Here is a 21,350-nt window from a genome sequence, read left to right as displayed (position 1 = left end):
AGCATCCTGAAAATGCATACATTCTAAATTAAAATTGTACATCCTAGCATTAAGGGCCAACGGCAAGGTCTTAACCGGTGTCAGATCCCTACTACCAAAATCTCGCCCTCGCAGTGTGAGTGGCGCATGCGCAGAGGACTCTACCCTCATTGCCAACTGTAACTTCCCTTGTCGTGGTGGGGGCCCCCTTTCCACTCGACGCCATCTTAAAGGTCGTCCGAGTTCCCGTGTGAGGTATCTGTAGGAAGGACAGCGTAGACTCCCCCCCATCCCCACACTCTCGATCCGCCGTCGCGGATATCCGGCCCCCGGGAAATTCCTAGGAGGGGCATCTAGCAGCCTACCCCCTGGGAGGGGCCTATGGCCGTCTCCCCCTAGGCGACCCATCCTTAGTGGGTTCCGCCTCCCCGTGGAAGGGGCCAATGGCCGCCTACCCCCGGGCACTCCCATCCATTCTGGGTGGCGCCCCCCTCTAGGGACCTTGAAATTACTGCTCACCGATCATGACCTTACCGCCACAGGCCGGATAGTTGACCGACTATCCGGCCCCCCCTACTCCTCCTAAAGGTCATGCTTCCTCAAACCCCTTAGCCATGCTATGAAGTCTCCTATGAGTAAGTCATTCCCCTCCCTGGACAGGTGAACACCATCATTCAGATACATGTGATCACCCCGAATACACCCGTGTGGAATGCTATGCAACTGCGCAGAGCGAAACAATTTACCAATTTTATTGTTAACCCTTTTCACTGAATGGTTCAGCGCTGACACCGAAAGGCCCCCCCGCCATACCTTCCTGGGGATCATGTGGGACCAGGCAATCGCGCACCCCGGGACTTTTTTTAGCCAACCAGATAACAGCCAACAGAATGTGTTCCAATAACACTCGTCTACCCAGTGTCACCAAGTCATTGCCCCCCAGGTGTACTATGACTACAGATGGCGGTAACCTTTGCCGCCCTAAAAGACCCTCAAAAAACGATTCGAATTGGTCAAAAGAGAGCCCGCCCTTCCCATGGAAGGTCACTCTGTACCCGTATTCCCCAGCTGCGTGAGTCGCGTCACCTGCCTTGAATACGTCCCCGGCGCGCCTCACATATGAGTGGCCCACGACCCATACCACTCTCTCTCCAGTCGGTGATCCTTGACCGCTGGTCTCCTGGTGCTGGGTCGGCTTCAAATTCCGCCCCGCGTGACAGGCTCGCGAAACTGTAATTCAAACAAAAGACAAGAAGATTGAGTGCATGTCAATCGATCTTTACAACATGTGCAATCGCACATACCTTTTGAAGCAATTCGAGGACCAACGTTCCAACTGTTTTACTTCCTCCGCACTCTGACCCCTGGCTGTAGCCTCAGTAGCAGCCCCTACCCTAAAGGAGTGGGTCCCAAAATCGCACGGGTCCATGCCCGCGGCAGCGATTGACAGTGCTAGCACCCTCTGAAACTGAAATCTCGTCAGTGGGGTGACATCCTTGTGCCTAAGCAAACTCCCCCCCATGTAGCCGTCCTTAGTGCCAAGTATTCCTCTATACACTTTATCGGGCACGTGGGGGACCCTCGCGCGCGCTGCACGATAACACTAGTTCCCATAGCTCCCTGGTCAGTCTTGGACCTGGCTATCGATCACCATCGAATCACCCCTTATTTGGACGCGATCCCTGCATAAGCCCCCCTCCATATCTCTCTTGTTCCTTGCGACAAGTTCGCTCACCCGCATAGCCCCATGGAATCCCAATGCGAAAGCTGCCCGGAAAGAACTGCTTCGAAAGGGGAGGAGCACGTCTCATCCAGTTTTGCTACAAGTAGAGACAACCGGTCTAAGCCAATCGGGTGCCTCGCATCTTGCTTGCGACCCTCGAGGCATTGCCAGCCGCGGAGGGCCTTCTTAATCAAAAAGGAACCCGTCGGGTCTTTTATGCCATGCACCTGTGCCATGAATGAAATGGCCGCCCTATGCCTATTGGCCGTTGCCGCTGATCGGCCTTCTCTGTGCAGTGCTACCAGGAACCCCAGGAAATTTCCTCCTGACCCCAGCTCTGTCTCCCTGTTGGACCCAAAAATGTGCAGTAGGAACGAAACGCTCCTTCGTAAGCCTTCCTTGTCCTGGGGGCTAGACTGGCTGCCACGAGGTCTTGTAATCTGGGGCACCGATTAGCCATAGTGCTTCGGGGAACGGTGCCGCCACTAGGTCCGCTGTGGGAAGATATCCCCTGAAAGCCTGCATACGTGAACGAGAGAGTGCGTCAGCAGCATGATTCAGTACACCTGGCACATGTTTTGCCCTGAACTGTACATTCAATCTCATGCACAGTAGAACGATTTCCTTCAACAATCTCAAGATCCACTTGCAGTGAGCTGCCTGCTGGTTAATGCACTCAACTACAGTCATATTGTCAGACCAAAATACCACTGAGCGGTCCCTGAAATGGTCTGGCCATGCCAACAGCGCAACCCAAATGGGGAACAGTTCCAAGAACCCAATGTTACATGTCATACCGCTGGAGTGCCACCACGTCGGCCATATTTGCGCCGACCATTGGTTACCAAAGATGGCGCCAAATCCCACGCTCCCAGCTGAGTCGGTCCACAAACCTAGTTAATCCGAAGATGCTGGCGGCTTGTTCCACACAACTCGACCGTTGAAGTCCGCCAGAAATGCCAACCAGATGCGCATATCCTGGCGAACCTCTGCCGACAGTCTCGTACGGTGGTGTTCCTCCTTGAGACCAACCATAGCTTGCGCAATAGAGCGTGAGAAGGGGCGGGCCATTGGCATCACCCTCAAGGCAAAGTTAAGCTGACCCACTGTTTGCTGTAACTGGTGCAGGGTCACTTTCTCCTTGCCCAGGCATTGTATCAGGGAAGCCCTAAATCTGGCCACCTTTTCCATCGGTAAACGGAAACATCCTTCCACCGAATCAAGCTCAATTCCCAGAAACTCCAGTGAAGTAGATGGTCCGACCGTCTTACCGGGTGCCAGTGGGACTCCGAACTCCCGCATGAGGATGCAGAAGTCCCGTAGCGCCTGCGCACAACTCGTATCGCCGGCTGCACCCAAAAACAAGAAGTCATCTAGATAATGCGTCACATGCTTATGGCCCGTGGCCTCGGTGAATATCCACTGTAAAAAACAGCTGAACATTTCAAAATCAGCACAAGAAATGGAGCAACCCATCGGCATGCATTTATCCATGTAATAACTCCCCTGAAATGCAAAACCCAGCAAGCGCTGATCCTGTGGGTGTACCGGGAGCAACCGGAACGCCGATTCGATATCTGATTTCGCCATCAGCGCCCCGGGGCCCAGGTGATTTAACATGGCCACGGCATCATCGAACGATGCGTACCGCACTGAACAAACGTCTGGGTCAATGGCTTTGTTCACCGAAGAACCCCTTGGGGCAGACAAGTTGTGAATGAGTCTAAACTCCCCAGGGTCTTTCTTCGGGACAACCCCTAACGGGGAACACACGAAATCCGCCACCGGCGGGCGATGGAAAGGCCCCGCCACCCGCCCCAAGCTGACTTCTTTTGCAATCTTCTTTGCCGCAACGCTTGGGTTGTGTTGGACAGATAACTGGTTTTTACAGAAGGAGTCCCCCCGAAAATCCCCCGCCGGGATGTTGAAGCCATATAGGAATCCCTTCCTCAACACCCCGGCGGATACATGATCAGGGTATTTGTTCAACCAAGGAGTCAGAGCTATGATATCAACAGGTGTAGGCAATCGGTTACAAAGTCTTACCTCACTCTTGCTTAGACCCCCCTTTTCCTCCCGTCCCGCTGTTTTTAGATCTACAGCTACTCTCCGGGTGTGAGGAGTTCCCACAGCCCGCACACGCATGCCTGAACCTACATGTTCCCTGGGGCCTGTTACAGTTGCCTCTATTGAAGCCCCCACAAAACCCCCCGCTTGCCGCCATTCCCGCCGGTCTTGGGCTGATAGTCCCCACCGGCGCCCCCTCATATAACCAAACTCAAGAATTACCGCCCCATCTCGCTCCTCCCGTTCCCAGCCAAAGTCATCGAGAAGACCGTCAACAAACAGCTGGCCGCCTTCCTCGAGATGAACGGATCCCTCGACCCCTCACAGTCTGGATTCCGAGCCAACCACAGCACCGAGACCGCCCTCATCGCTGCCACCGACGACATCCGAGCCCTGATGGACAACGGAGAAACAGTGGCCCTCATCCTCCTAGACCTCTCCGCAGCATTCAACACTGTCTGCCACCGCACCCTAGTGCAACGCCTCAGCAACGTCGGAATCCAGGAGAAGGCTCTGGAATGGATCATCTCCTTCCTCGACGGAAGAACACAGAGAGTCCGCCTACCACCGTACTAGTCAGAGGCCACCAAAGTCATCTGCGGCGTCCCTCAAGGATCGTCACTGAGCCCCACCCTCTTCAACGTCTACATGAGCCCCCTCGCGGCCATCGCACGCCAACACAACCTCAACATCATCTCCTACGCTGACGACACCCAGCTGACCAACGACCCCGCCGCCACCAGAGCCAACCTCCACGAAGGGATGAAAGTCGTAGCCGAGTGGATGACGACCAGCCGCCTGAAACTGAACTCAGACAAGACGGAAGTCCTCATCCTGGGATCCTCACCCTCCGCCTGGGACGACTCCTGGTGTCCCCCCGCCCAACGCACCCAAACCGACAGACCATGCACGCAACCTAGGCTTCGTCTTGGACTCCTCCCTCACCATGACCAGACAAGTCAACGCCGTCTCCTCGTCATGCTTCAACATCCTGCGCATGCTACGGAAGATCTTCCGGTGGATCCCCACCGAGACCAGGAAGACGGTCACCCAGGCCCTCGTCACCAGCCGACTGGACTACGGCAACGCCCTCTACGCCGGAACCACCGCCAAGCTCCAGAAGAGACTCCAGCGGATCCGGAACGCCTCAGCCAGACTCATCCTCGACATCCCACGACACAGCCACATCTCCGGACATCTGAGAGACCTGCATTGGCTCCCCGTCAACAAAAGAATCACCTTCCGTCTCCTCACCCACGCACACAAAGCCCTACACGAACAAGGCCCGAGCTACCTCAACAACCGCGTCCACTTCTACGCTCCCAAACGCCATCTCCGATCAGCCAGTCACGCCCTCGCCGCCGTCCCCCGCATCCGAAGAACGACAACAGGAGGAAGGTCCTTCTCCTACCTGGCCGCCAAGACCTGGAACTCCCTCCCTCCCGACCTGCGCCTGACCCAGGACCACCTCTCCTTCAGGAAGAAGCTGAAGACCTGGCTCTTCGAGCAGTAGCAGCACACCCCCCCCCCCCAGCGCCTTGAGACCCTCCGGGTAAGTAGTGCGCTCTATAAATTTCTTGATTGATTGATTGATTATTCTGCTCATCTTATTGAACTCTGACTTCAAGGTTGGAATTCTCGGCCACATGGAAACATTCCAGGTTCCCATGCGGGGGTGAATACAGCACATTTTTACAGCAAACCACACGCTCACTGACTGTCACAACATAAGCTATGCCTTTCAATAACCCACAACAATCTTCATTATTTAAAAGTAAATAACTCCTGTTTGCTAATAAAGTAAAAGTTGGGATAATAGCTGGCACAGGTGTACTTTTCAAAACACACGCTAAATTAGGGTGTTCTTGGTTACAAGAATCATGCAATTGGATGTGTCTACACATCAATGAGTGATCTGGTGTTTCTGTACACTCTTCTCCTTTAAGATAGACCTCTTTCCCGTTCCTAAGGCATCTGTAAGTGAAAGGGAGAGACCAGGCTTCATGTAAATAGGAGCTATCAAGCGGCTCATACCTGCCAATGGCAAAATATTTCATGCAATTTGTAAACTAGAAAAGGGCAAAAGGTAAAGTTATTAACCCGTGGATAAGCCACGTTGCAGCTGTGGCCTCTGCCACTGAAAAGTGTAAAGGCTCTAAGCGTTCAATGTGTAACATGGAAAAAGAAGCATCTCTCATTGAAAGCAAACATTGTTTTTCAGTTAAATTAAAAGGAGCAAACAGAGATGTAACATTAATGTAATTCCAAGGCACTTTTCCGTTCTTTAGTGTCTGCAGGGTCCATGCAAACTGCAAAATGGAACGCAATTGATTTTGACCATGGTACAAAACTGACACTTCGTCCGTTACAATTTCAACAACAGATGACACAATATTATCCAATGTGTAAATTTGCGAGCAAAGGGTGTTAATGCTGTTATTCACAACTGCAAGCACTTTTTCCAAATTAGCCTGATCAAAAGCCCTAAGGCGGTAGCCGCTTCAATCTGTGATGTTTTCCAGAGTTCATTATAAACGGCATAGATCCATCTTTTAGATCTACCTTTAGCCGGGCCCTTTATTAAGTCATTCAAGTCAACCTCGTCAGTCAGTCTAGATAAATGTAATTTTACTGATGCCAATGTAGAGTGTTTGAGCCAATTCTGACACAATTTGCCTACAGAATAAGTGGTAACAGAATGGTCACTCTCAAAACGGGGATCTACTCTGACCTGTGTAAAACCCTCAGCTAGGCCCAAAAAACGATGCTGGCACGAATCTGCACTTCTGTGCCACATCAACCAACTCTTGGGATCCAAACTGGATATGTTAAAGGATGAATTTAGCAAAAGGGTCTGCAACTCTCTAATTGAAAATTTAGTTGAATTTTCCCAACCTGAATATTCTTCCAAATTAGGGAAGGAAGGAGCATTTAATTTTTTAGAAGTAGCCAATCCAAAGCATGTTGTCTGTGAGATAGTAGAATTCAAAAACAACAAATGATTTGGGATGAGACATGCACGCTGCAAAGCCTCAGTGCCTTGTACCTGCCAACTTTTAGAACCCCAAACTGATTTAAGGTCAATTGTTTCCTTCCACAACTCGTAGCCACCAACAGCTAGCTGGTCTAGAAAGGACTTCAAATACAATAACTTAGTATCAGTAAGTCTAACTTTGGACATGGATTTATCTGTCATTTTAAAATAAAAGGAAGCAGGATTGGACTGATTAAAGTCTGTAAAATAAGTGTACTTTTTCAAAAATGTATTCGAGCTGCCTCTTAAAGGAGCCGGGCAATGTTCCCACTGGTTATAATTCACAGTACTTCTCCTAGAATTCGTTTTATGTAAGAAGTGATTGCCAAAATGTTGGAAGCAAAGCAAATCACCATATTTAGCAGATTCTAAATATAAATCCTCAGCATCAGGCAGCATAATATTTCAAATCAGAAAAAAAAGTCTCTACGGCCTGAACATCCCAATCATCAGAACGTATGTTTTGTTGAACGACATCCCCCATGTTAACTCTAAGCACATTAGGAACATTAATAACTTCAGTCGGGCCATGGATTTGAAATGTAACTCTATCCCAGACTATTCCATCCAGGACAGGCCACGCTGTGATGTTAACGAAGGCCAAGTCTCTTTTCAATCTGTGGGTTGAATGTGATGAGGAGCCAATGTTCCATTCAGATGTCTAATGCATGTTCTCTCCTCGACATAATGTCCATTTATGAATCGGAAAAAATAAAACACAAAACCAATTGACATAAAAAGATAGAGAACAAAAAGCCCCAGCCACATGTAAGTCCAAGGGGGTATTAAAAAATGTTTTTTAAACAAAGTCACGTAGGCTCTCAGCCTTGTGGGCTTCCCTGAAGTATGTGAAATAGTGTCAAATGAAAATCTGGATTCTGTGGCTAAACGAGTTCAGGCATCGATAAGTCAGTTGGATAGGTGTAATCTGTATCATCAAGGCGAGTACCAAGCAAAGCACTCAATAAAGGACTTGAAACTGCAGGCATCTCAAGGGCTACCTCCGGTGCACAATCCGAAGCAGTGGCCAAAACAGAATATCTCAGTATAGAAGGACATGAGACTGCCGGTGTCATGCTAAGAAATATCAGCCAATCTGTGTATTGTGACATTGTCAATGGAGATATACTTGTTCTCTTTACGACCTGGAAGTGGTGGTAAACTGACTGTTCTTGTGCCATTCACTCCAAGCACGGGAACCGGAGCACGGTATGAGGGACCAAATTCCTTTTTGTTATCGATCTTCTCCCGAACCAGTTCTCCAACTTGGGGTAGCCAGCCAACTACCGGGATCTGCAACGCATCATCCGAGGGGGAGGGCAAATGTTCCTTTGCAAGACTGTCTCTTGTCTCTTGTAGAGTCTGTAAAACATTGCAATGTTCATCTAAGTCAAAGGAGGCAGCCGAACCGACCATGTCTAGACGGTCAAGGTCCGGGACATGCATCTTGATACCAAAGAGCATTTCGGATGGGGTCCGCCCACCCAGAGACCTTCTAGGGAGATTATTAAGAGCACGCTGCACGCCATTGAGATGGGCCAGACAATTTCTGCCAGTGCCTATAACTCGAGCTGTCAGTGATTGCTTTAAGTCACGGTTCATTCGTTCCACAACACTATTACCCTCAGGCCGGTATGGAGACGAAAACTTGACCCCCATCGAAGCCATGGCATCCTTATACGCCTTAGAGGCGAAAGCAGGACCCTGATCCGAATGGAAGGTACCACAGGCAAAAATCCCTACAAAGACACGCAAATCCCTGATGACAGTCCATGAATCAGCGCTGCGATGAGGCCAGACCCAAACAAAGCGTGTGCATGAATCAACTGCGACTAAGATGTACTTATACGCAGTATCAGAAGAAAAAGGACCGCAGTGATCCAAATAAACACAACCAAATGGTTTATTAGAAATGAACAACTGCGTAGCAGTTGAAGGCTTAATCTGCTGGCAAATGTCACATTGAAGGACATAGTCACGCATCTGTTTGTACAGTCCCCACCACCACAAACGTTGTTGCAACTGAGACACTGTAGCTGAAACGCAAGCATGCGCAGATGCAACCCCTTCATGGGCCTCTGTGATCAGTGAATTTCTGTGATCTGAGTTGGGAATCAACCTTTCCCCAACTTCAGGTACTTTCACATAATGAACCTTATCAGGACTTAAGTGGTATGTGTACTTCGAAGGGAACCCCGCAGGATAATTATCTTCCTTCTCAAAAGCTGCCAAGATATCATCATCAATCTTACTTTTGGACCGTGTGACTGCTGCAACTAAATATGTCGATACCGCTGATTTCGCTGCTTCATCAGCAAGTGAGTTGCCGACAGCGTGGACTCCAACGCGCTGGGGACCGAGAGTATGAATTAAAAACACGAGTGGCAACTGCTCTTTAAGCTCAGCCACTCGGACCCAGATCATTTTATGTTTTATAGTGCTACCCTTGGAATCACGAAAATCATTCTGAATCCAAAAGAACAAGTTCTCATTGTAAGACTGGACACAGTAGTAAGAATCACTTACGATAAGTGTTGTCACACTAGGATCAGCGTACTCCAATGCAAGCATCAGAGCACGAAGCTCTGCCAAATGTGCAGTGCAGTCGCCTAGAGTCTGCGTATGCACGACCCTGGACTTGAACTCATTGTTCACCATGGCACCTACCACAATGGCGAAAGCTGAAACGTAGGCGTGTTTAGAACCATGCGCAACCTGCGCCGAACCATCAGTGTATATGATGCAATGGAAATCCTCCAAAGGCCGCATAGCCAAAGGAGCAGGATGAACAAACTCATATTGCAAAAACACCTGTGACCGTAAGGAGGCATTAAAAATGAGCGTGACATCCGGAGATGTCCATGATGCAGCCCATTGTATCCACAGAGGGTGCAAAGCTTGGTACACTGGCTTTCGTAACTGCTTCCAAAGCAGCACACGGGGTAACAACCAACATGCGTTTTCCCTGTGACAGAGCGCGTTCCTTCAGAATCGCCTTCTGCACAGCTGTCAAAACTTTCTCCACAGTGGAAAATCGCATTTCAGCCGAAGTGTACAAGTGGGACTTGTAAGCAATAGGTACTGTATCTCCTTCGTTAAAAGTAAGGTATGTGAAACCCACCGTCCCTGGGATGATTCTTATCACCAGGTTGGTGTGATTATCACGAGTCAATAAGTATTTAGAAGCGAGCAGATCAGCCTGAAAAGATTGCAGGATAGCAGAGTGCTCAGGCAGCCAGTTTGATTTTGTAAAATTTGGTTGTATCAAAGCATACAAGGGCTTGATACCCTGGGCATATTCAGGAATGTATGTCCTCCCGAAATGTAAAAATCCCAGCAAAGACTGTAATTTTTTCAGAGTTGTTGGAGAGCGCAATTGTGGGCATTTCTCCAAGAAGTGAGGAGCCAATCCTAGACCTTCAATGTTGAGCTCGTAGCCCAGGAACAACACTGTGTACTCTGCAATGTGCGATTTTGCAAAGTTGAATTGGTAACCGAAGTTCGCAAAGCTACAAATTAAACGGTCAACTCGACACAGATGCTCCCATAGCTCATCATCCGTGAGATAAATGTCATCCACATATGAACAAGCATCTGGGTCAACCCTCTCTAAGAGAGAGACTATGCGGACACTCCAGGACTATTCTTGTAGCCCATCGGTAAACGTTTGAAATGTTTTTTGACACCGCCGCAAGTAAAGGAGGTCCATTGGGAACTAAGACCGTCCAAATGGTGGGCATAAAAACCGTTGGAAATGTCAAGCGTGGTTTTAAACCGCTTACCCATGAGACTATCCACTAAAGCAGAACTGTGAGTATTCTGTACTGCACAGGTACGGCAATGTGAGTTTAAATGCCGGTAATCCAATATCAAACGATATGAACCGTCAGGCTTGGTCACAGTAAAAAGAGGGTTATTCATTGGTGACACACAAGTTTCAATAACACCCTGGTATTGTAATTGTTGAAGGATTTCCGCAACGGAAGCCTTTGCTTCGCGCTTCAAGGGATATTTAGGTTGAGGCTGAGGCGTAGACCGCAAAGGAATCTTGTGGTGAGGTGGAAATGTATCCCATCCACAGTGAATACGGTACAGAGCCGGCGCAAGGGCCTTCGCCCACTCTTCTGAAAAATTCAGCGCATACTCCTTCAAGACTGTGTGCGCGAAACTAGGGAGGATTACCTCCTCCCCTCTCGGAGCTGCGAGCACAAAAGGTGGGGGCCAGTCAGCCTCCGCTAACAAAATGTCATAGATAGTCGTAAGATTCTCCCAAAATACCCCTTCTATGGTACGTTGAATGTCACCCTCAATGAATGAGACTATTTCATAGAGTCTGTCAGGGGGAGCTACTCTAGTGTCCGATGTCTCCACAACAACATAACGGTCAGTCGCTGTCACCTTCAGTAGTGGACGCAGGGTCCATCGCACTATGGTAATCTCCGCCGCGCTGTCCAGCAAGGTCAGAGCCCATGTCTGATTCCGAAGCTGGGTTCTCACTATCTGTGGCATATCTGTGTGCTGTTAAAGCAGCGACTTTCTTTTTCTGAAACTGGGGTCTCTTCGGTGTAGAATCGTCCTGCTTGCCTTTGCAGTCTTTCGGGTGGGGCTGGTCACGTCCTGGCTGGCCACCCCGACCCCTGCCGCCTCCTCCACCACCGGACAAAAAGGCCGATGACTCCTGAAAAGAACGAGGAGAGCGTTGATCAGAAACCTGAAAACGATCAGGTGATTTTATCATTGCGCGATCGCGCAAGTCACAAACACAATCTGTGGGCGCAGGCAATGGAGACGCAGGACGAGACTTCTGTTTCTGTTGTTGTTGTTGTTTTCCCTGTTTCTGTTTTAGGCCAATTTTGTTTTTTGGACTTGGGCTGGTCGTCGGCTTCCGACTTCTGCCCTTGGGGTTGTTTTTTCTCTTTAGTAGAAAAAGGCTTGAGACCCCTACTATTGCGGCCCACGGTTTTATAAGCCGCCACAATAATCCTCGCCAACTGTCGGGCTTTTTCGGCATCCGGAATCGCCTGCAAAGCATTGGCAACCTGAAAGTTCACCGCATCCCCCTTCACATTAGCAAGTATGAGATCGGAAACCACATCAAAGGTGCCACAGAGACGCATACCCAATTCAACCGCAGCCTCCGGTCCGTGTTCATCCTGAACATGTTTAAGGACCATTGGCAGGACAGTCATAGACGGAGTGCCGTAACACCTCACGTAGACTGCTGCAAACGTTTTTCCCCAGGTCTCACAGTCACCGATTTCGGGGGTCAAATCCTTCGGTAAGCTGATTTTCAGAATCCTGTGTTTTTCACCAGGAGACGTGTTAGGAAATAATGCTTCCAATTGGTCAAACTTTTCGGCAAGCCAGAAAGGAAATTCATCCTGATCCTGGGGACGCTTGCCCATCACAGCGTTGACCATAACAGGACTGAGCTTCATTCTGCCCTGTTCTGCAGGAAGAGCCGCACCACCCGGGGCCCCGCCTGGGAGATTGCGGGTAATGTATTGCACTGACAACCTAATTACGCTAATTGCGACTACATGTAGTTGTCTTAACTCAGCTACGTTACATGCTCCATGCAGAGGATGAGGCCTAAATCCAGCCAAAACAGGCCAAGTTGCGCCTGGAATGGACAAAGGATCTAACCTCGGAGCTGCTAAAAAATGGGGTGGGGCGCCATTAAACCAAACTCAATGCTGCCAAGTATCAATAGGTATCTCCTGTGCCCTATATGGTGCATATTCTGCTGGCACAGCCGTGGGAGTGTACGTGTCGAACACACGAGTATTTGCATTCATCGCTGGGAAGGTCACCCATGAGTAGAAAATCTCATACGGGTAAGCCACCTCTGCATTCACTACCATGATCACAGCCATACCATCTTCAGGGCAAATGATTGCGCACCGCAATGCGGCTATGTTGCGCAATGTCCACAGCAGCCATAGTGACACAGCAAGAAAAAAGGCACAAAGGAAACTTTGTAGCACAACTGGGTAATACCTCAATGAAACCGTTTTAGAAAGATTAAAGCTTGAAAGGACTTATACGCATACAGGTAGGTTTGTCCGACACCACTGTTAACCGGAAACAATAGTGGAGGTGTTAAGGACTGAATGATGTACTACTCAAACATCATGCAATAAGACTACCAACGATTGGGTGCCATGTCAAAAACGTAAAAAAAATAACATGTTAAAAATTCTGCTCGCGTTTATAAACATAGAGACTAGTTCAATTAACAACATGACACCAATATGAAATAATTCCAATAAGGGGATCTGAAACCACAGTTTTAAATGAAATAGTACCAAAAAGCATTAAGCCCCAAACACGGTCATCTGGTTGAGCTTGACTGGTACCTAGGCACGATTTCAGGCCAACCACGATGGAGCACAGGTTGGATACAGAAACCAGGTTCAACCTTGTCAAATGATTACCTTTGGAGTTAGTTTCCGAAATGGAAAAGATCATCAGCAGGGCAAGGCAGCAGATAGCTGTGGGTGAAGTTCCAGTGGACTGCTGACTTTTGGAGAGAAAGCTTAGTGTAGGAGAAATTCAAAATTTGCGCCAAAGGAAGTTCTCCTCACTGGCCATATAACTTTAGTGTCTTTGTTCAGTAAATTAATAAATAAATAAAGATTTCTACATTCAGACGTAATCACTTTTTTGGAGCTCAGATTTCTCCAACGGGGCAACGCTCCAAGCTCTAGCCGAACAGGGCTCCATGAGGCCCAATACCCATGTGTGACGTCCCACTCAAACTGATAGGCTGCTGTGGAAAAGATTAGGATCAACCTGAATCTTTGGCCCAATGGCAATGCACCTTCATTAAATTGACTTGGCAGGATTGTCCCAGTCCTCTTGAGGTATTTGGAGCCAAAAAAGTTTAAATGTCGCAGCTTTTTAAGGATGTTAAGAGGAGTACACTTTGACATGGCCAAGGGTCCCAGGAGCTCAGGAACAGCACTTGAGCATCAAGATTCACTCCAGCAGAAGCCACCAGAAGGGTCCAGGGCAGGTCCAGATGGAATTGGTCAAATGGGCTCTTTTGAAAAAGGACCTTCTTGCAGCTCGATGTGTCCCTGTAGCTTTACAGAAGGTTAGCCAACTAACCCTTGGAGTCCACTTTTTGGCCATAGCTAATGGGGCAAATATTCCCAGGGGCAAACCTACCTGCCGTTACAGCAGTACCTCTGCGTCCTAATGCAAACAATCCCACTGTGCTCCTCTCTGCCTAAATCTAAGATGGGGAAAAACGTTCTCCCTTGTGCAGAGCCTGTCTGTCCACCCCAAAGGTGTGGCAGGAGAATGAGCAACCTCTCCTCTTCAGTCACTTCATACCAGTCCTGGGTTCAGTTCATCTCGCTTACTGGGATTGGTATATGTCTGACTGGGGGAACAAAGAAAGCCAGGTGCCAGCAGATTTTTGCCTGTGACAGGAAACACCTCTTTGAAGTTAATCAGAATCCTACGCACAGCCAAGATGGTCATGCTGCCATAGGAACAAAGACATTTCCACACACCCAAGCCCTTTATCCTGCTCTAGGAGCAGTTTTTACACTTCATCAAAGGGGCATTCAGGTGACAGTGATCATGCAAATAAGCCTCCAGACATTTTAGGAATAAAAAAGGTAAATTACTGAAAGTACCTTTTCTTTATAGTTATAACAACTTCAATTTACCGTTAAATTGAATTTGAAATCACTATTAAAAAGAGTCTTTGAGTTATATTTCTAGCTGTCTCTTAAATGTAAATAGCATTATAAGATGTAATAATATAATTCAGTGTTTACCTATGCAACAGCCAGCCTTGATACACTGAAAACAGCTTTCTTCTGATCGATTAAATCTCCATGGACCAGATGGCAGAAGTCTTTACTCCCAATCCACTGTTTCTATCTTGGACAATGAGCTGAGGTTTGTATTCTGGTTCATTGTTTCTTTTTTTTTAAATATCTTTTTATTAATTTATTAACAAGGAAATCAACATTCGGAAAATCATATATGGCAGTAAATACATAATATTTGTACATGGCAATTCATTTAGGATACAGTGCAGTTGAGGGAAACGATCTGCGGAAATGGTTATTAAAATCAGGGAGACAGGGTTTCGTCATCTTGGGGGGCAGTAGGAACCACACAGATAACTCCCCTATATGTGTTCCACTTGGCCCACACTCAGGACCACTTCTGGGGGCACCCTCTTGCCACATAAACGGTTTTCTCTCTAAACATACACCAGTCAAGGTTACGCTTTCATGATGTCACAGAAGGGGGAGATAGCCCACCCCACAATTGAGCAATATCTCTTATGGCTACGGTGGCACCCAGGGTGACCCACAATCTCTCTGCCACTATCAGGTCTGTGGGCTCCCATACAATGAGGAGGCATCTTGGCTCATTGTGTCTTATAGGCCAAACAGCCGATGACTTCTCTTAGCATTCAATGCTTCCAGACATTCTGCAGAGATTGGAATAGAAGACGTTTGCCCTTCGTTCAGAAAATAAAACTCTGTGTTTCTTCCTGATGGCCTTTGTAAACATTACCTAAACGTTCTAATTCTGAAGTTGAAGTTGGAGCCTCTCAATGGCAACACATCCATTATAATACCAGTTGAACTCTTTGAACCGTTAGGGACTCCTCTTGCCAAGATCTTTCTCTTTCTCACACATTGTCATCTGGACCAATGTGGTTTTCTCCCTCTCCTTCTGAGATAGAGAAGTACTCCTCCTCATCCTGACCTCTACTGCTCACTTGGTCTTCAATACTTCCTTAACTGTCTCTTTATAGCTGCTTGCTGCAGTTCCTGAGAGACAATCTTTTGGATTAAATCCTCCTGCGAAGTCTGCACAGACTCTTTTTATGACATTATGCCTAATGCCTTCCCTTTATTCACTCTATTTGCTGTTTAAATTGTTAATTTAAAACGTTTTCCTCACTTTTGATTTTAATGAATAAATATCCTCCCTTCGTTCTCTTAAATTGCACTCACTTCAAGAAAAGCACTGCCAGCACTGCGCATATCCAAGAGATTAAACAGCTGATTTCAACTGCTCGAGTGCAATGTGTCAGCACAAGCAATATGAAGGCGTATCGCGTTAGCCCGTTTTAGTCTTTTGTGTACTGCTCAGCTGCAATGTAGGTGAAACATCTCCGCGAGCCGAGACCTGCACAATAACCCCCAAAGTTAGGCTTTCTTTGTTATTAAAGTGTTTTAACAAACGATTAGTTTTAAGATTTACAGAGACTGAAATACAATTTACACTAAATCGTCTTATCTTGCATAACAAATCTCATAAAATATAGATGCTGGTCATGACACCCAACACGTTACAATAATTCTTTATATCAAATTAACCCCTCTCGAATCCATAAATTGGGTTTATAAACTTTAAAAATACTAAACAATCTATATAATCCTTAATAAATATTCTTTTAACGCAATAATAATTATCTATCAAAACATTAACATAAAGCTCTGAGTAATACTTTTCTGCTCAGAAGCAGCAAACAAAAAGAACAAGGCAGACAGGGAGATTTAAATAAACTTTCAGAGTTCTGTTTTCATTGTGATTGTTTTTTGCGTTCTGTTGTTGGAACTTTTAATTGTTGCTGCTCAAAAGGACATAAATACAAGCATAATGCTAGCTTCCTTGTTTTTAATAAAATTGTGATTATTTATACAGTAAACCTTTAAGAATCGACATTTCTGCTTATAATGGATCTGTAGACCCTGACAGGATGTGACAGGAACCTACATTTTATTTATTTATTTATTTTTGCCATTTATTAAGCGCATGATTACCCATAGGCGTCTTGGCACTAGATTGTTCCCTAGATCCTCTCGAGGGCTCACCAAGTGCTAACCGGTTATTGATCAAACAGCCACGTCTTCAGTCCCTTACGAAACTGTAACAAGGAAGGGCACATCCTAATGTGCTGGGGTAAAGAATTCCATAGCTTAGATGCAGCAACCGAAAAGCGACGGTCCCCCCAAGAGACTGTTTTTGATCGTGGGGTGGCTAATAAGTTTAGATTGGCCGATCGGAGCTGTCTGGCTCGTTTATAAGATCTGAACTGGTCCTTAAATAACGAGGTCCTGAATCGCTCAATGTTTTATATACGATGCACAAAGATTTGAATTTAATTCGGTTACAGATGGTCAGCCAGTGATATTTCCTGATGGTGTTTGCTATGGAAGTGAACTTGGGTGTCCCCGAGAGCAGACGTGCAGCTACATTCTGGATAGTCTGAAGCTTGGTGATAACCCTTACCTGAGCATTTAAAAACAATCCATTGCAGTAGTCTAGGGACGATAGCACTAGGGTGGTGACCAGGGTTTTGGCGGCAGAATCCGGTAAAAATGGGAGAATTTTTCTGATCAGCCTTAGCTTGTGGTGGGCTGTTGCCGCTACCTTATTTGCATGAGCTAGAAAATTGAGGTCACCATCAAAGATTATACCCAGATTCCTAACCTTAGAGGCAGGCCTGGGGGGGTCACCCAGAGCTGCAGGCCACCAGGTTACTGACCAGTCAGGAGAAAGAGGTCCAAAAATAAGCACCTCCGTTTTTCTGGAGTTCAGCTTAAGGCAGTTCGTTGCCATCCATTCTCCAATTGCTAGCATTCCACGTTGGGAGCGCTCTGCCACCTCTGGTCCATTGTTTTTGATGGCTAGAACCAGTTGAGTGTCATCGGCGTAGGAGGTTATGCTCATCCCGTATGCTTTGATGACATTAGCAAGGTCCGACAAGTATATGTTAAATAGTGTCGGACTTAGGGATGAGCCTTGTGGAACCCCACACGGGAGCAACATCTCAACTGATTGATATGGGCCCAAGGTGACTGCCTGGGATCTGTCAGCCAAAAAGGATGCAATAAGATCCCTTGCAGTAAGGAGAATGGCTTACTTTCCGACACGGTCGAGCAAGATCTTGTGGTCGACCGTGTCGAAAGCCGCTGACAAATCCAGCATTACTAACATTGCCGTTGCTCCCTGGTATAAACTGTCTGGAATCTACAGTCTACTCTAGAGATCGACAGAGGGCCAACAACTGTTCAGGGAGCAGCTGCCTTTTATGTCTCCTCCACATTCTGCCAATTCTAAATGCCACAGTTTCACTGCGCAGTTCTTGCCAAAGGACATTACAATGCTCTCTATAACTATCCCAGTATTGATTCTGCACTAAAATGCTATTCCATTAAACCAGTGGGGTGTTTCAGCTAAACTGAGTTGTCTTCCCAAAAGCCACTACCATTCAAGTAAATGTAAGGGCCAGTCTGAATGGTCGACAGTCTGCCACCCAGTTAGCTAGGAACCCTAGAGTTTCAACCAATCTAAATAACTTCCATACAACAAATTAAAATTAACTTCCATTTTCAGGCCTTTATCATGGGTCTACAATCAAAAAACCTGGCTTTATTGTCAGCTATGTTACTGTTGAATGCCTAAGATAAGCAGGTGAAAGTGATTTCGATAAGGCTGAAATGAAGCAAAGAACCAGTTGATTACCACCCTATTATAATTTTGAAACATAGGAATTTCTACTGTTTCACATTACAGCGAATAATTTGCCCTACCTAGCCGTATCCCTTAACGAGGTAATCTAGAAAGAAGGGCGGATGAAGCTTCTGTGAAGGTTCCCTATTTATTTACACCTGGGTCATCTCAGGAAATGAAGCGACATGGCACTGATGAAGAGGAGGAAGCACTGTCTGCATGCCTGAGGGACTCCATTCCACTTTCTCAGTACTTCTTCATCCACTTGCAGATAAAATATGTGCATCAATAGAACTAAGACCCTAATTCCAGAATTACAGCTGTTAGAGCAATTGATACAAATATAAGAATTGGATATAAAAACAGGACTGCTGGCCTGACGCATAGAACTGGCTATTAGCACTTAGAGCATCCTGACATGATTCTCTGCATCCAGCTGTAGACTTGAGATAAACAGCATGGCTTATCTCACTCAAGAGTTTTCATTGTCATTAAAACAATTCAGCAGCAGATGTATATAGACACTCTGTGAGTACTTCTGATGGTAAACCTAGTAGTTTCAAGATCTAACCACTTTTGAATATAACACTCTGTTAAAACCTAGGGCCTGATTACAAATTTCGTCAGTCCTGCATGCCACCAATCTGCTCTGGGACTGCCAAAACTCACCCCACCCGCCCGCAATATTACAAGTAATTTTGTGGGTTGTCGGGCAGGCAGCGTGGCAGTCCAGCTGCAGTACTGTTTAAACTCTCATTGTGAGCCTTAAACAGCACTGCCGCTGGACCGCCAGTAAACGATCCTGCACGGGAAGGAATGCATCATGTCTACAAGGGGGCGCCACATGTGCCGCCCCTGCGTGTAACACCATGCACAGGGATCCCTGTAGGTCCCCCTTCTTTCCTCACCACCAGCAGTTAACTCCTTATGACATCTGGTGGTGAGGAAAGCCGTAATATGCTTTGCGGTGCCTCAGGGCACCAACAAGCATATTGCAGACCTCAGGCTACCGCTGGACCACCCGGAAATGCAGTTCCCTGGTGGTTGCAGTGGTGCCATGGTGGTCAGACTGCCAAAGTTCTAATAGGGGGGTCGGATTACTGGTGTGGCGGTGGCTGGACCCCCCCTGCAACTCACTGCGAGTCTGGCGGTCCTCAGACCTCCGGACTCGTGATCAGGGCCTTTCTGTTTTTCAGTTATTCCAATGACTAGAGTCCTATTCCCTATTCATAATGTATAACCTTCTATAAACTCTGAAAGGGGTGTACATAAGCCAATATTTGGTTAATGTGTCTCATTCGCTATATTCAAAATAATCCTCACAGTGACAAAAATGGGTTCCATCTATAGAAAACATTGTCAATTTTTTTCCAGACTTAATTTAAATATCATGTAAGTTTAGACATACTTTGCCATAAACTGAAGTTTAGACTAAAATTCCGATTCAAATTGCTAACAGTTTTATGTTTTTGTCTTTACTTGCAGGCATCCAGGTATCGCCATGGGAAGTGCCAGTGACATCTGTCGAAACAAGGCTTTTACACAAGCATCTGTGAAGAAGCGAGTAGAGGATGTTCATTCAGAACCTCTCTTTAGAAAAGGCATTCGACAAGTTAATGCAGATGGACCTGGAACAGGTGCACAAGGGTTTGTGGGCCGCCGGCCTCACACAAGATATTTTATTGTTAATGAGCATGAAAAGCGCAAGAAACTGCTGAGATCCACTTCACGGTTACCTAGGCACTTCAAAATGGAGGAGTCAGGAGATATTGTGGAGTTATACCCACGAAATGTCAGAAGATATGTTGTTCGGACACCCCACAAAGACTATTCACCTCACTTCAGTGAAGAAGAGGAGGAGGAACTGAGGAGAGATCTTATAAATAGATCCCACCGACCACGCTCTTTGTCAGACCTTCGCCCACCTCCTCAGTTCTATATTGGAGATCGAGCAGACAGTCAGATCTTAACTGATAAAGACCTATCTAAACTGCAGTACAAATCTTGGGATGAAAGCTTTGGCTTTGAACTAGACAGACCCCATGTTCGCAGAAAGCCCAGCATGAAGAACGTTGGAGTTGATGAACGCTATGTGCAACGCCATATGAAGGCTAAATGCAAACAAAAGCAGGACCCTACTTTGACTGATTCAGACTCTTCCATTGCTTCAAGTAGTGATCAGCAAAACAGCAGCACTGATCAGTACATCCAGGTCATACACAAGAAAGATAGATACCTCAAATCAAATGCAAAATTGAACAAAAAGAAAGCAAAGGCAAATATAGATCTACACACCAATGATCCCAATGAACTTGTTTGCTCAAATGTCTAGGATACTAACCCATCATAAGACAGATATATTTACAACGTAATTTGCTGCTATCTGACCAACAGTAAGGAATATCACTGAAGACAATAAAGACCATGACAAGCTTGTGCAATAGTTTACTAGCTAGGAGGGGTTGAAAAAAAAGTAGGAACAAACGTTTATATCATTCCTTCACTGCTACCCTTAGTAGTATGAGATTGTAAACAAGATATCAGTGGATTACATGTTCTTCATTGAACATACACAACTTTATTTTGTTACAACAAAAAAAGGCCAACTCCTTAAGCCTCTGTGTGCTACATGAATAAATCACATGCAAACTACCTTAAAACCATCTATAATATTGTGAATTGTGTATGAATAAGAGTTAAAATAAAAAAATGATAATGCTGTTTGATTTCTATCAATGCTTACATACTGCTGAAGGGGCATACCGTCAATTCTTATGCGACTAAACAAAGTATATAATTTATCTGCTAAGCCCTAACCCGCAAATGCACTATTTTGCAGACAAGAAAAAAAAGTCCAAATATTTTCAGAAAAGAGATGGTATAAAGATTAGCAGGAAACATTTGCACTAGAAATGCCTGTGAAGCAGAACCATCACACTGCTTGACTTCGTTTTTTATTATTTTTTTTTTAAGTAGAGCTTTATCTATGAACAGCAGTTGCTGGATACAGAAGATTGTTATGAGAAACAACACCATACCTATCAAATT

General features: G+C 46.4%; 1 protein-coding gene across 1 annotated transcript in view; it reads left to right on the top strand.

The window, feature by feature from the left end:
- Positions 1-21,023, top strand: part of TMC3 (transmembrane channel like 3) — a 584,800-nt gene extending 563,777 nt beyond the window's left edge. The window contains exon 22 of the mRNA XM_086958221.1: positions 19,788-21,023. Within this exon, the coding sequence (XP_086814347.1) occupies positions 19,788-20,634 (847 nt within the window). The 3' untranslated portion in view covers positions 20,635-21,023. The remainder of the gene's footprint in view (positions 1-19,787) is intronic.
- Positions 21,024-21,350: the final 327 nt, after the last annotated feature.

This window comes from Lissotriton vulgaris, chromosome 2_1, assembly GCF_964263255.1.
Source record: "Lissotriton vulgaris chromosome 2_1, aLisVul1.2, whole genome shotgun sequence".
Taxonomy (NCBI): domain Eukaryota; kingdom Metazoa; phylum Chordata; class Amphibia; order Caudata; family Salamandridae; genus Lissotriton; species Lissotriton vulgaris.
This window is presented reverse-complemented; position numbering and strand designations above follow the sequence as displayed.